The sequence below is a fragment of the Erpetoichthys calabaricus genome, chromosome 6, assembly GCF_900747795.2.
Source record: "Erpetoichthys calabaricus chromosome 6, fErpCal1.3, whole genome shotgun sequence".
Lineage (NCBI taxonomy): Eukaryota > Metazoa > Chordata > Cladistia > Polypteriformes > Polypteridae > Erpetoichthys > Erpetoichthys calabaricus.
The window spans coordinates 198,416,044-198,428,480 of NC_041399.2; the positions used below are offsets into that span (position 1 = coordinate 198,416,044).

Consider the following 12,437-nt stretch of genomic DNA (forward strand, 5'->3'; position numbering starts at 1 on the left):
CGGACATTTCTTAGGGTCATGTAAAGCATACAGCAATCGGTGAATAATCATAGAAAGTGTGTACGGTATACTACCACCAGCCCATCTAGTGGGATTCTGGTCAACAGTGTGAAGCCTTACCAGTTATTGCATTCATGATAGATAACAGAACCTGCAGGAAATTCCATCATGGTCTCTTCCTGGGATATGTTGAGAGCGGCATGAAGGGCTGAGGATTGCAGGGTGCAGGGACAAGTGTCTACGGGCACACACTCTTGACCCAAAAGAACCTGAGGAAACAACAGAGCACTTTAGTGTGAATTCAGCGTCCTCCATTCACCCATCCTGCAGTCCATTCTCTGACTCGTAACTGGGTTTGGGTTATTGTGGCAGCAATCTAAGCAAAGATCCTCGGACATTGCTTTCCTAGCAACCTCCTCATAAGGGGATCCTGGGGCCTTCCCAGGCCATCTGAAAGATACAATCTTCCCAGCGTCTCCTGGGACTCCCCAGAGGTCTTGTCTTGGTTGGACATGCCAGAAATATCCAGACATCCAGGAGTCATTCTAATTGGATGCCTGAACCACCTCAACTGGCTCCAATGGATGCAGAGGAGCCGCAGTTCTACTTTGAGCTTCTCCTAAATGTCTGCACTACTCACTCTATCTGTAAGGCTGAGCCCAGACACCCCATGAAGGAAACTCATTTCTACTGCTTGTACCCGTGATCTAGTTCTTTTGGTCACTACCCATGGGTCGTGACCATAAGTGAAGGTAGAAACGTAAATCAATCGGGTTTTGTTTCAGCTCTTTCTTCTCCATAAATAACCGGACGCTGCTCCAATCCACCTATTGATTTCCCACTCACTTCTTACCTTATTCGTGAACAAAACCCAGAGACACTTAAACTTCTCCACATTAGGCAGCACCACATCCCCAACCCAGAGAGGGCACTACACCTTTTTCCAGCTGAGAACCATGACCTTGGACTCAAAGTAAAGTGTGCTGGTAGGATTTAAGAGCTCCTCAAAGTGCTACTTCCACCACCTGACTATGTCACTAGGATGAGGTCAGCAGCACTTCATCTCTGCTATAAACTGCATGGGTACTGCTTCTCCCACCTAGGTTGCCTGACAGTTTGGCAGAATTGTTCTGAGGCCTGCTGCAAGTCATTGTCCATGGCCTTACCAAACTCCTCACACGCCTGAGCTTTTGCTTCTGCAACTGCCATCACCACACTCCATTTGACCTGTTGGTGGCTGTCAGCTGCCTCTGCTTTCCCATGAGCTAACCAACCTCAAAATGCCTCCTTCTTCAGTGTGATAGTTCCCTTTACTGCTGTCAGCCACCACCAGGTGCTGGGTTTACTGCCGTGACAGGCATCAATGACCTTATGCCTGCAGCGCTGCACAGCCATCTCAGCAATGGAGTCACAGAACATGGCCCATTCAGGCTCAATGTCCTCAGTCTCCCTCAGAATGCAAGGGAAATTCATCCAGAGGTGTGATCTCCTGTATGGGAATGTCTGTCATGCGTTCAATATCCCCTCATTATTAATTAAGGGAAAGGAGTTAATCAAAGACCGACAACATAAAAACCAGGAGCACTCTTCAAGTGCACTCAACTGCTATTAAGTAAATCAATAGATGTTATTAAGTAAATCAAATGCAGTAATATCACCAAAATAAAGATCAATAAAACAAAGAAGTTGTCATTCATGTGAACCTGAGGACCACATTCAGGGCTTAAGTAAGAGAAGCGATTCCACCCCAGACTAGAGGGAGGCACTGCCGCTAACTACTCTCTCTCTCTTTCATCTGCAGTATGGAGAAAACCCTTGGCAACTAACACTAGAGAAAGCCCCGCCCCTTTCCGTCTTGTCCCAGTAAAAGAGAGCGTGCCCGGAGTGCCATGTCTCATTAGGACCCTGAACTCAGACGTGGAAGGATCTCCTGAGCTGCTTGAAACTGACAAGATTCTCTTTTCGAACATTCTACAAACCAGTGGTGGCCATTTTGTTTATTTGTAGTCGTGGCAGGAATGGCCAACATTTTTATCATTAGCAAGCTACAATACATTTGTACTTCTTTCATTAAACAGGGTTGTCCAGCTGGCTCCCCAACTTTTATTGTGGCCTCCACGAGTTTCTCTTCCTGGCTGTGATAAGGTCTGTACCAGGGGTCTCCAACCTTTTTTGCCCTAAGAGCTACTTTTACAAAATGAAAATGACCGAGAGCTCCTCATGTTTTCTAACATTTATTTTCATAGCTTATTTCAACCCAAACAAACTGAATACTCTTGTTTTGCCTGAACATTTACAAAATGTTGGTGTCCACAACTCACATTTTCCATTAAAACATCACAAAACATATTTAGCTCACCTGCAAGTGCATTTTGTATGTCTGTATGCATTTTCTAGCATATCTCACACTATTGAATTAAAACATGAATTCTGTCAAAACGAAACAATGCAATTCCAAATCCACAGATATTCTTTATCCATTTGTCATTTTGTCACGTGTCACTGTGTCACTTTATTCACAGGTCCAGTTGCATGTGTGGTGTGTTTTTTAGTTGGTCAGATGACTGGCACTGCATGGAGTCAACAAGAGAGGCAGGTGTCTGGTGGAGTGGAGCCACTGAGGTTCACTCTTATGGAGTCATTTCAATGTTTGTCCGTCAATCTTGTTCTGAACTTTGATTTCATGACATTCATGTCAGACTCACAGAGGTATGGAGACCCAAACAAAGCAGACATTTTCAGAGCTCATTGGTGAAGATTCTTATAGTTATCTGGCTCTACTAAGCTCCAGAAATGCCGAGAATGCTGTCGAGACTTTAACTGCATATTAGTTTGAAGGTTTACTAATATATAATATATAAAATCCAATGTCCGTCTGTCTGTATGTCTGTCAGGTTTTCACGAGGGAACTACTTAACGGATTTAGATCGGGTTTTTTTCTATAATTTGCTTGAATATTCCGGTTGATTTTGCGACTTCTCTCATTTCGCTATGTATCATAGTTCGCTTGCAGTACCGATTTATTTGTGTGAATCTGAGAAACACGCGGCGGGCTGATGGAAGGGGTCTTCCTCACTCACTCGCCGGCTTCAGGGTGTGTTCCTTAACTCCGCTTAGCTAGCGAACGAGAGAACAATTGAATTCAACTTTGTTTGATATTTAAAATAAAGTGTCACTTAGGTCTTGATGAGTTTGAGTCCAGATATTCTCTTAAGTGTCTGCCACATTGAAAAGATAGATTCAGATCAGATCGTGGATCGTGATTTCGTGTTAAAAGGATCGTAATATGATTTTTTGGAAAGATCGCCCACCCCTAATTTGTCTAATCAAGTTTTCAAATTTACTGTATGTAGGATTCATTAACACTTTGGCGAGCTATGTGGAAAGGGGTTGCGAGCTACCAGTAGCTCACGAGCGATGTGTTGGAGACCCCTGGTCTATACTAAAGAGCAATATTCCAAGATATGGTACTGCTGATGAGACATTCTGCTACTTAAACAAAGATTAAAATTGTCCACATGGTATTGATGCAAAACACATCCAAAGCAAAGAAAATAACTGTAGATAATGTACCTAGAACATATTTTGCTTATTTACTCTTTTAAAATTGTACCTGAGAAACTAGTTCTGTGCTATGTGAGTCCTCATGTGAAAGACCACTTGGACCCACTGCTGTTTGCCTAATCAGATAAAAACTGAAGTGGAGGATGCAGTTATCTACATATCTGCTCCACAAGGCTGGACAGAGCTGGCAGTACCACAAGGATTTTGTGTTTTGATTTCTCCTTTACCTTCAATGCCATCTAACCACCTCTATTAAAGGGTAAGGTCAGAGTGTATGGTGTCCTGAATAATGGACTATCTGTCAGGCAGAACACAGTCTGAGAAGGTCAAGGACCATGTCTGCAATGTGGATGTGAACAACAACGAACAGTCTGGTCTCCTTTTTTCTTAATCCTTTACACCTCAGACTTTAAATATAATTTCAAGTCATGTCTCTTGCAGAAATTCTCAGATGATTATGCAGTTATGAGGTGTATTGATAAGACCAGTGAGACAGAGGAGAGGAGTCAGGTGGAGATCTTTGAGAATTGTCTGCAATTCAACATCAGCAAAACCAAGGAACTGCTTATTGACTTTCACTGAACCAAAGAAGCTCTATGTCAGGTCACTATTCAGGGAGTGGATGTAGAAGTGGTGCACTCCTACAAGTCCTTGGAGGTCCAAATTAATGTCAGGTTGGACTGTTCTCATAACACAGAGGGATTATAGAAGAAAGGGGAGTGTTTTCTTTATGAGGCAGTTGACATCTTTCACATCTGCTACAACTCTTGTGAAGGTCAGTGTGATTTTTGATGCTGTGGTATGTTGGGCTGGTAACACCACTTCAAGAGAGGCCAACCAATTCAACCAGCTAATTAAAGGGCAGGCACAGTTATGGGACACACTTTGGAACCCTTGGACGTCGTAGAGGAAGAGAGAATTAAAACAAAACTATGAGCCATTAAGAACAATGCTGCACATCCTTCAATGTGACACACTAACACTGAAGACTTTCATCCAACAAATTATTCATCAGAAGTGTGTCAAGAAACGCAATGGAGCTTCCTTCATACCTACAGCGATACGCTGTATAGTGCCTTATGGTGACTGTATCTGCTCTTTTTGTCTTTAGCCAAATCAGAAGTTGTTTTGTCTTTTCTGTAATTTTTGAATCTGGACTACGGGGTTGTTGTTGATATTTGTTAAAACATTACTTGAGCTTATGTAAAAAGTTAATTTTCCATTTTGAACAGTTAACTACTTTCTATTTCCCCCACCCTCTGTCTGTCTAACTCTGACTCTATCAAAGGACTGAGTTCTGAGGGACAGCCATTGTCCACAGCTAAACATACTGTGGTGCCCGGCGGGCATTCATGCCTGGCCGGGACGCCCAGGAGGACCAGAGGAGGGCTTGTGGATCCTCCGGAACACAAGGGGGCGTCCTCTCTGGTTGCTGTAGGGACCATGGGTACAGAGCTTGGAAGCTCATCCCTGTAGGGGCCCATGGTCACTGCCAGGGGGTGCCCCAATGCCTTGGGAGTGTTGGACCTCAGTACTTCCTCCATACCAGGAAGTGCTGGGGGGAAGAGAATTGGAGACACCCGGTGGACTTCCGGTTTCACCGCTGGAGCTTCCGCCACACAGGGGTGTGGCTACGAGCCCTCGGGATGCAGCTGGAGCCCTTCCAGTCAGAGGCAAGAGTCGGGTGGAAGAAGGACGAAGCTTGGTAGAGAGGAGTGGAGGCGGACCAGAGACAGAGAAGGCATTATGTTGTGGCCAAGGACTTGAGGGGTGATTGGTGCTGCGGCACTGTAAATATGATTAATAAACATGTGTTGGGTGAAACCATCGTGTCTACCTGTCTGTGTCCGGGCTGTTCCCCACAATACCTAACCTCATCTATTTATCTATGTAACATTTTAGTGGGGAGCTTGAAGGGCCTCCCCCAGTCACTTATTCTTCTGCCGTACAAACACCCCCTTTATTAAAGTTCTTATAGACAGGTAAGTGACTTATAGAAGTGCTTTAGGTAGCCCCCTTTGTAAGTGTCACCTTTGGTGCATTGTAGTATCAATTAGTTGCCCAGCAGTAACTGCAGCTATGTGTATCTCACTGTCCTTATGTTGAAGTGTGACCTGTTCATTCTCATTTGCATTTGTGACATGTGTTGTTCTTATTCAGTGTGACAGGTACACAAGTTGTCCTCACGAGGGCAGCAGGATGACATGATTATGACTCACTAAGTCTCTTTCATGACTTACCTCCCCTAATGGACAGGCACAGCCCTCGTCACACTTGTCTTGTAGGCATTCAGACTCCGGCCGTAGATCAGTGCAGCTGTGAGGGCAGGAATTGGCACATCTGCTAAATACTTGGGTACCTGGGCACTCTGTTGAAAAAGTAGGGTGTGATGTGTTAATTGTGTTTCTGCAAACAACAGGTCAACATGAAAATTAATTTTATGCTACTCAGCCATTGATAAAATACAAAATAAAATACCAATACATTGTATTCTTATTTGCTGTGGCAAATATCTTATAATGGTGCAAATTTTTTAAACATGACAAAAAGGTGTTGAGGTGTTCACAAATACCCATGAAGCAGATCAGAAGAGGCTCACCTAGACAAGCTTGCCCCCAACAACTACCCCAAAACTAAGACCTACTCCAAAAAATAAGCCCTAGCATGATTTTCAGGCTGCTCTGTAATATAAGCCCTAGTCAAGATCATCAGCTGAAAAGTAAAACCCTAAGGCCAGGTTTATACTTCACACGATGTGACGTGTGTGCCCGAATCATCCATTAAATTCCGAGGATACCTTACCATAATATCTCTGAAAAGGATGTTTAATGATTACATCCATCAATTCGGGGATGCGCCCATTCCAGCAGCATCGGCACAAGACAGAAACAAAATCCCTGGACGGGGCATCAGCTCATCGCAAGGCGAACACAAGCACACACATACACTAACGTCATTGTAGCTTTAATAAGTCCCTAAACCTTCATGTCTTCGGATGGAAAACTGAGCACACTGTGGGAACCCACCAGGAAAACATGCAAACTCCAGGCTCCAGGATCACAAGGGACGTGACTCCCTGTGAGACAGCAGCGCTACCACAGTGCCACTGTGCCACCCCATATGTGTAACTATTAGCAGTACAGTATTCATTATTTAAAAAAAGTTAATGATTTATCTGTAAAATGTAACATACATATTTTAATGCATTTCATCATAAAAGTGATATCAAGTATAAATCTAAGGATTCTAAATGTGCAGAGAGCTGGAATATCAGAAATTGAATGTGTTCTGTGTGGCGATGCTGCTTGCCGCTGCTGTCAGGTCAGGAGGAAGCGTGTAGCGATTTAACAACTGGGTCAGTTTTAAATAACGTTTGCGACGGTCTGTTTTAATGATAAAGTAAACTACGAGGTTAAAATTGACATTAAGTTTAAAGCCGAAATTTCCACTTTAATCACAAAATAGACATTTTCATTATGTCCTTATTTTTTTTCTCTCTGGCTGAAATATGCCGCCGTACATTCTAATGGTATTGTAAAGGTGCAAAAAAAAAGACAGCACAGAAGATGGTATGTGACTCTTTAAAAATGTATTGTGTCATTACTTTGGGGAATATGTGACACTTGAATATAAAAGCAACATGAATACATTTGTATGTCGGCATTTTGCTTCACCACACCGAACCATTCATCAAACATCAAAACACGCACATCGATCCTGGAGGATCCTAAAAGCGGCTGGAGTAGCAAGAAATTCAGGCTGAAATTCAGGGTTTGAATGTGGGGAGTTATGACGATATTCCATAAAAAGATGACATGACTGTATTTGGATAAATGTACATTGTTGTACATGAAAAAATATAAGATATCCCCTGAAAATAAGCCCTAGTGCATTTTTTGGAGCAAAAATTAATATAAAACCTGGTCTTATTTTCGGGGAAACATGGTAGGTTTGAGAGTTAAATATATACTTCACAGTCTTGAAATATCAAAAATGCTTTGAATTTTCTTTTCAAGCCAGAGTTTTCAAGGTTTCTCACCCCGTGAAGCAAAGTATTTTTATCGAAAAACATTAACAAAAATAAAAAATAACAAAAAAACCTGAAAGAAGCACAAGAAAGAGTTGCCAATCCCAGGTAAAAAAAGTCCCAGTACACAAATCAAGAGAATACTCTAAAGACCAGAACAAGTGACTGGCAGAAATGAAATTACTTTTCTTTTTGCCTATTTTCTGCTCTGAACAGGGTCGTGCAGGGTGCTGGAGCCTTACTCAACCAGCAGAGGGCACAAGGCAGGAACAAACCCCGGACAGAAAGCCAGTCCGGCACAGGGCAAACACACACAGACACCCCAACCATACACTATGGCCAGTTTAGTATCTCCAATCCATCTAACTCTGCGGTGGGCTAGCGCCCTGCCTGGGATTTGTTCCTGCTTTGCGCCCTGTGTTGGCTGGGATTGGCTCCAGCAGACCCCCCGTAACCCTGTGTTAGGATATAGCAGGTCGGACAATGACTGACTGACTGAATCCATCTAACCTGCATGTCTCTGGACAGTGGGGGGAAACCAGCGCAGCCGGAGGAAACCCATGGGGAGAACATGCAAACTCGATGTAGGGAGAACTTAGTACTTGAACCCTGGCCTCCTTACTGCAAGGCAGCAGCGCTACCACTGCACCACCGTGCCACCCTAAATGATAATTTCAAAATCCTTATTTGATAACCATCAAAGGCCTTATATAAAGTGCACTTTTCTGGTTCTCATACATCGCACTGAAGAGTCCTCTTCCTCCACTCATCACCATTTCTCCTCATTCTCCTGTGTGTTTCCCTTCTTCACCTTACCCTGTTTTTGATATCTCACTGGTTTAAGTTGCACATTTCTGTAATTTGTGAGAAATGAATCATTTACAGAGCTGCAATGTGACATTAAATAGCAGACTGAATCACAACTGAAACTTGCAGGTACCTGTGCGGAGCAGACTTCATTACACACAGAGGCTGGGCTAACTAAGTATGTATGGAGGAAGTTTTCAGACAAAATGAGTGGTTTCCCAAGGCGAACAAAGTGTAGGGTCAAAGATGTTTAAAGTAATGGACAAGCATCAGGAAAAGTTGCCCAGAATTGCTGTGTGAAGTGGCTACTTTAACTCAAGAAGTTCTGAACTCCTCATTCTCTGAGGGTTCTATGCCTGATGTACAGTATCTGCTGCAAATGTGCCACTTGACTGCTGAAGATGTGTGCCACTCTGCTGAAAATTCAGTCAAATAACCACACTTGCCAATGCCCACCCTCTCCACTTTGACAGCATTTTATTTTAAGTAGTAGTTTCACTGAAATAAATAAATGAGAAAATAGCTGAAGGAATATGCACTCACTGATCAAATTCTTAGGAGCAATAATACATGTTATTTATATAGCGCCTTTTCCTTGCTCATGGCGCTTCACAGAGTATCAGAAAGAAACAGCAGGTGTATTTAACATTGGATACAAATGTTTCCTGAATAGAACACTGAAACAGATAGATAGAGGATGGATACACAAAGCATTAAATAGAATAAAAGACAATAAACCAGAGTAAAATGCTAAGATCTTTTTTAAAAGAATGAAGTGAGTCTGCTGATCTCATTAATTTTGGGAGGTCATTCCAAAGTCTGAGTACTATAGAGCTACAGGCCCTGTCACCCATAGAGTGCCAGAATCGGAGAATCCCAGTGAGCAAACAGGAGCTCAATATTCTCTTTTTCCGAAGCATGCAAGTGTATTACTTATCCCATTTTATTATATCTTTGTAAAATAACAAAATAAGTTTACGTATAGTGAAAGGATACAAGCAATCGTAAGTGTGGCTTTTTTTTTTTTTTTAAGGTATTATTGTCTAGTTGTCTAAAGAACAAAGACAGCAATTTATATGTGGGACCACTATACTAATATTGGGTAGGGCCTCCTTCTGCTCTCAGAACAGCCTCAGGTCAGCCTTCATAGCATGGATTCCACAATTGCTTTGAGGTTCTGGTCCATGCAGATTTGCTAGCTGCACCTTCATGCTGTGAATCCTTCATGTTATAAACATATGGTTTTTACTTCGCGGATTTTCACCTTTCGCTAGGGGGTCTGGAACGCAACCCCTGCAATCGAGGAGGGATCACTGTAAAGAATTCTAATTGCACGGGTATGCAGCTAGAGAGGTGTTAAAAAGAAACATGAAACAAAAAAAAAACATATTTTATGACACATTTAATTATTTATGCTCAAATATCATTTTGTTATGTATTAATTGTTATATTACGTCACACATTTACAGTATTTCTTTGCAAACTTATTTAATTTTGTCCAAAATATTCCTCCATAAATATGTGCAGTCAGGAAAAGAAGTCAATGATGGAGGATCTCCTTCCTAGAAACTGGTCGACATGCACCAAGGATGATGGAGTGACTGATAAATGACATCATCTTTGGAATTCACTGCTGGGGACAAGTTGTGAAGCAGACATTTGTCAGACGCCTGTCCAAGAGAAGGAGACCCCTCAAGAGCATTTTCTCGGCAACTGGTAAGTTGTTGTGTTGTATACATTTCTCTAACATGCTGTGATTTATCTTAGATGCTAAATGGTAGACACGACTTCCACGGGTTTCCTACCTCATCTGAAAGTGTGGCTTGTTCAATTAGTTGGTGTCTTGACTTTCTGTGGTGGACTGAGTGACACTGAGATTATAAACCGACTGTGTCCTGTGATGGTCGGGCTACTCCTTTCTCCAGGATTTGTTTCTTCCATTCATCTGACACTGTCAGGCGTTATCTGCTTATGGCTCAAAAAACTGAAGTAAAGGAATCGAGTGAATGGATGGATGAAACATTGGACAATCCTGGATGGACACATTATCCACCTGTCTCTTTCATTTCTAATAATTGAGAACTCATATGGCTACTTCTAGGAATTTAGAAATGTATACAGTCCCCTTTTGCATAGTAGAAAATGAAAGGATATCATGCTCTGTCTGCTCATTATTTCAAATGAAACTTGACCATGACCAAGAGCTGGGCTCATGTTCAGGAGGGTGACACTCACCTGGTGTGCAGTTGTGGGCATTACAGGCTCTCTGCAGTAGCAAAGGGATGGGACAATCCTCTCCTCCATGTTCAGCGTGTCTGATGATTGTTTTGTTCCGCACAGACACTCCTCCATTACAGGTGGCGCTGCATTCACTCCAGTCGGACCACTCACTTGCAGCACAGTCCACTGCAGAGGAATACCAGAACAATGAGAAGAGGTCTTATTGTAGCATGTACAATGAGTTAACAATTAACCCAAAGGGTAGTAATGACCAGGGTGTGGATTGTAATTTAGAAAGCAGTATGAGAATTGCACTCCAAGACAGATGTTAAGGTCCAGAAAGTTTAGCTAATGAGGATGACAGCCCATGGTGTAATGATCGATGGTCTGAAAACAGGAATTACTGACACAGGGAAAGACAAACCAACATGCAGGAGTCCCATGGCACTACTTTAAAGACCATATGCCAGCCTAATGGCTCTGCTGCAATGGCACGTGATCCTCCTGAAACCTAAGTAAACATCTTACAAATTAACGTCGAAAAAAATTAAAAGTGCCATATGCAAATGAAATGAGTGTTAAGAAGATGAAACAGTAAGGATTTCATTTTTTTGTTTTCTTATTGTTACTTTATCCAAGTTGGGGTGTAAATATGTAATTCTATTCAACTCTACCCAAAGCCTTTTTGGTTGGTTGGTTGGTAGGTAGGTAGGTAGGTAGGCAGATAGACAGAGACAGATAGATAGACAGATAGATAGATAGATACTTTATTAATCCCAAGGGGAAATTCCCATACTCTAGCAGCAGTGTACTGATAAAGAAAATATTAAATTAAAGAGTGATAACAATGCAGGTATACAGACAGTCGATAACTTTGTATAATGTTAACGTTTAGCCCCCCAGGTAAAATTGAAGAGTCGCATAGTGTGGGGGAGGAACGATCTCCTCAGTCTGTCAGTGGAGCAGGACGGTGACAGCAGTCTGTTGCTGAAGCTGCTCCTCTGTCTGGAGATGATCCTGTTTAGTGGATGCAGTGGATTCTCCATGATTGACAGGAGCCTGCTCAGCGCCCGTCGCTCTGAAACGGATGTCAAACTGTCCAGCTCCGTGCCTACAATAGAGCCTGCCTTCCTCACCAGTTTGTCCAGGCGTACCACGTAGAAGAGGGCGCTCGCCACAACTGTCTGATAGAACATCTGCAGCATCTTATTGCAGATGTTGAAGGACGCCAGCCTTTTAAGGAAGTAATACATGGTATACAGATGTATACAGATGTACCCATCCACCTTAATGAAAAGGTCAAGTGTCTGTGTATCTGTTTGACTGCTATGTCTCTGTTATTCCATCATAATCATTTGTAGCAATGCATTTTATTCCTATAAATGTTTGTCATGTATTTGTCATGTGCTATCTCTTGGAATGACAGATGCATTACAAAATATATTCCAACAGATGGTGCATTGCAAACATTAACACAGAGTTCTACATGGATTACTTAGATTTCAACCCATCTTAGGGTAGCATGATAGACAGATGGATAGACAGACAGACAGATATCTAATAGATAAAGCGAGCACAGGAAGGTTAAGAAGCAGATCATAGATATGTGATACAGTATCTGCCAAGTTATACAAAGAGTACACAATATGTGTTTCGATGTGTACATACTTTTGCATCTCCTTATGTGGATTGAACTTTGGATGTCAACGCCTGAGGCGAAGCCTGTGACATTGTGCCACAGTTGCTGTTTCGCTTATTTAACAGGGTGAAGATCGGAGTACAGTATTACATTTTTAATTCTGAATTGCAATCTGTCTAT

General features: G+C 42.3%; 1 protein-coding gene across 1 annotated transcript in view; it reads right to left on the reverse strand.

The window, feature by feature from the left end:
- sspo (SCO-spondin) overlaps positions 1-12,437 on the reverse strand; it is a 417,885-nt gene that overhangs the window by 33,332 nt on the left and 372,116 nt on the right. Inside the window, exons 100-102 of the mRNA XM_051928802.1 lie at positions 10,634-10,804; positions 5,805-5,932; positions 121-269 (exon numbers count right to left, since the gene is read on the reverse strand). Coding sequence (XP_051784762.1) covers positions 121-269; positions 5,805-5,932; positions 10,634-10,804 — 448 coding nt within the window. The remainder of the gene's footprint in view (positions 1-120; positions 270-5,804; positions 5,933-10,633; positions 10,805-12,437) is intronic.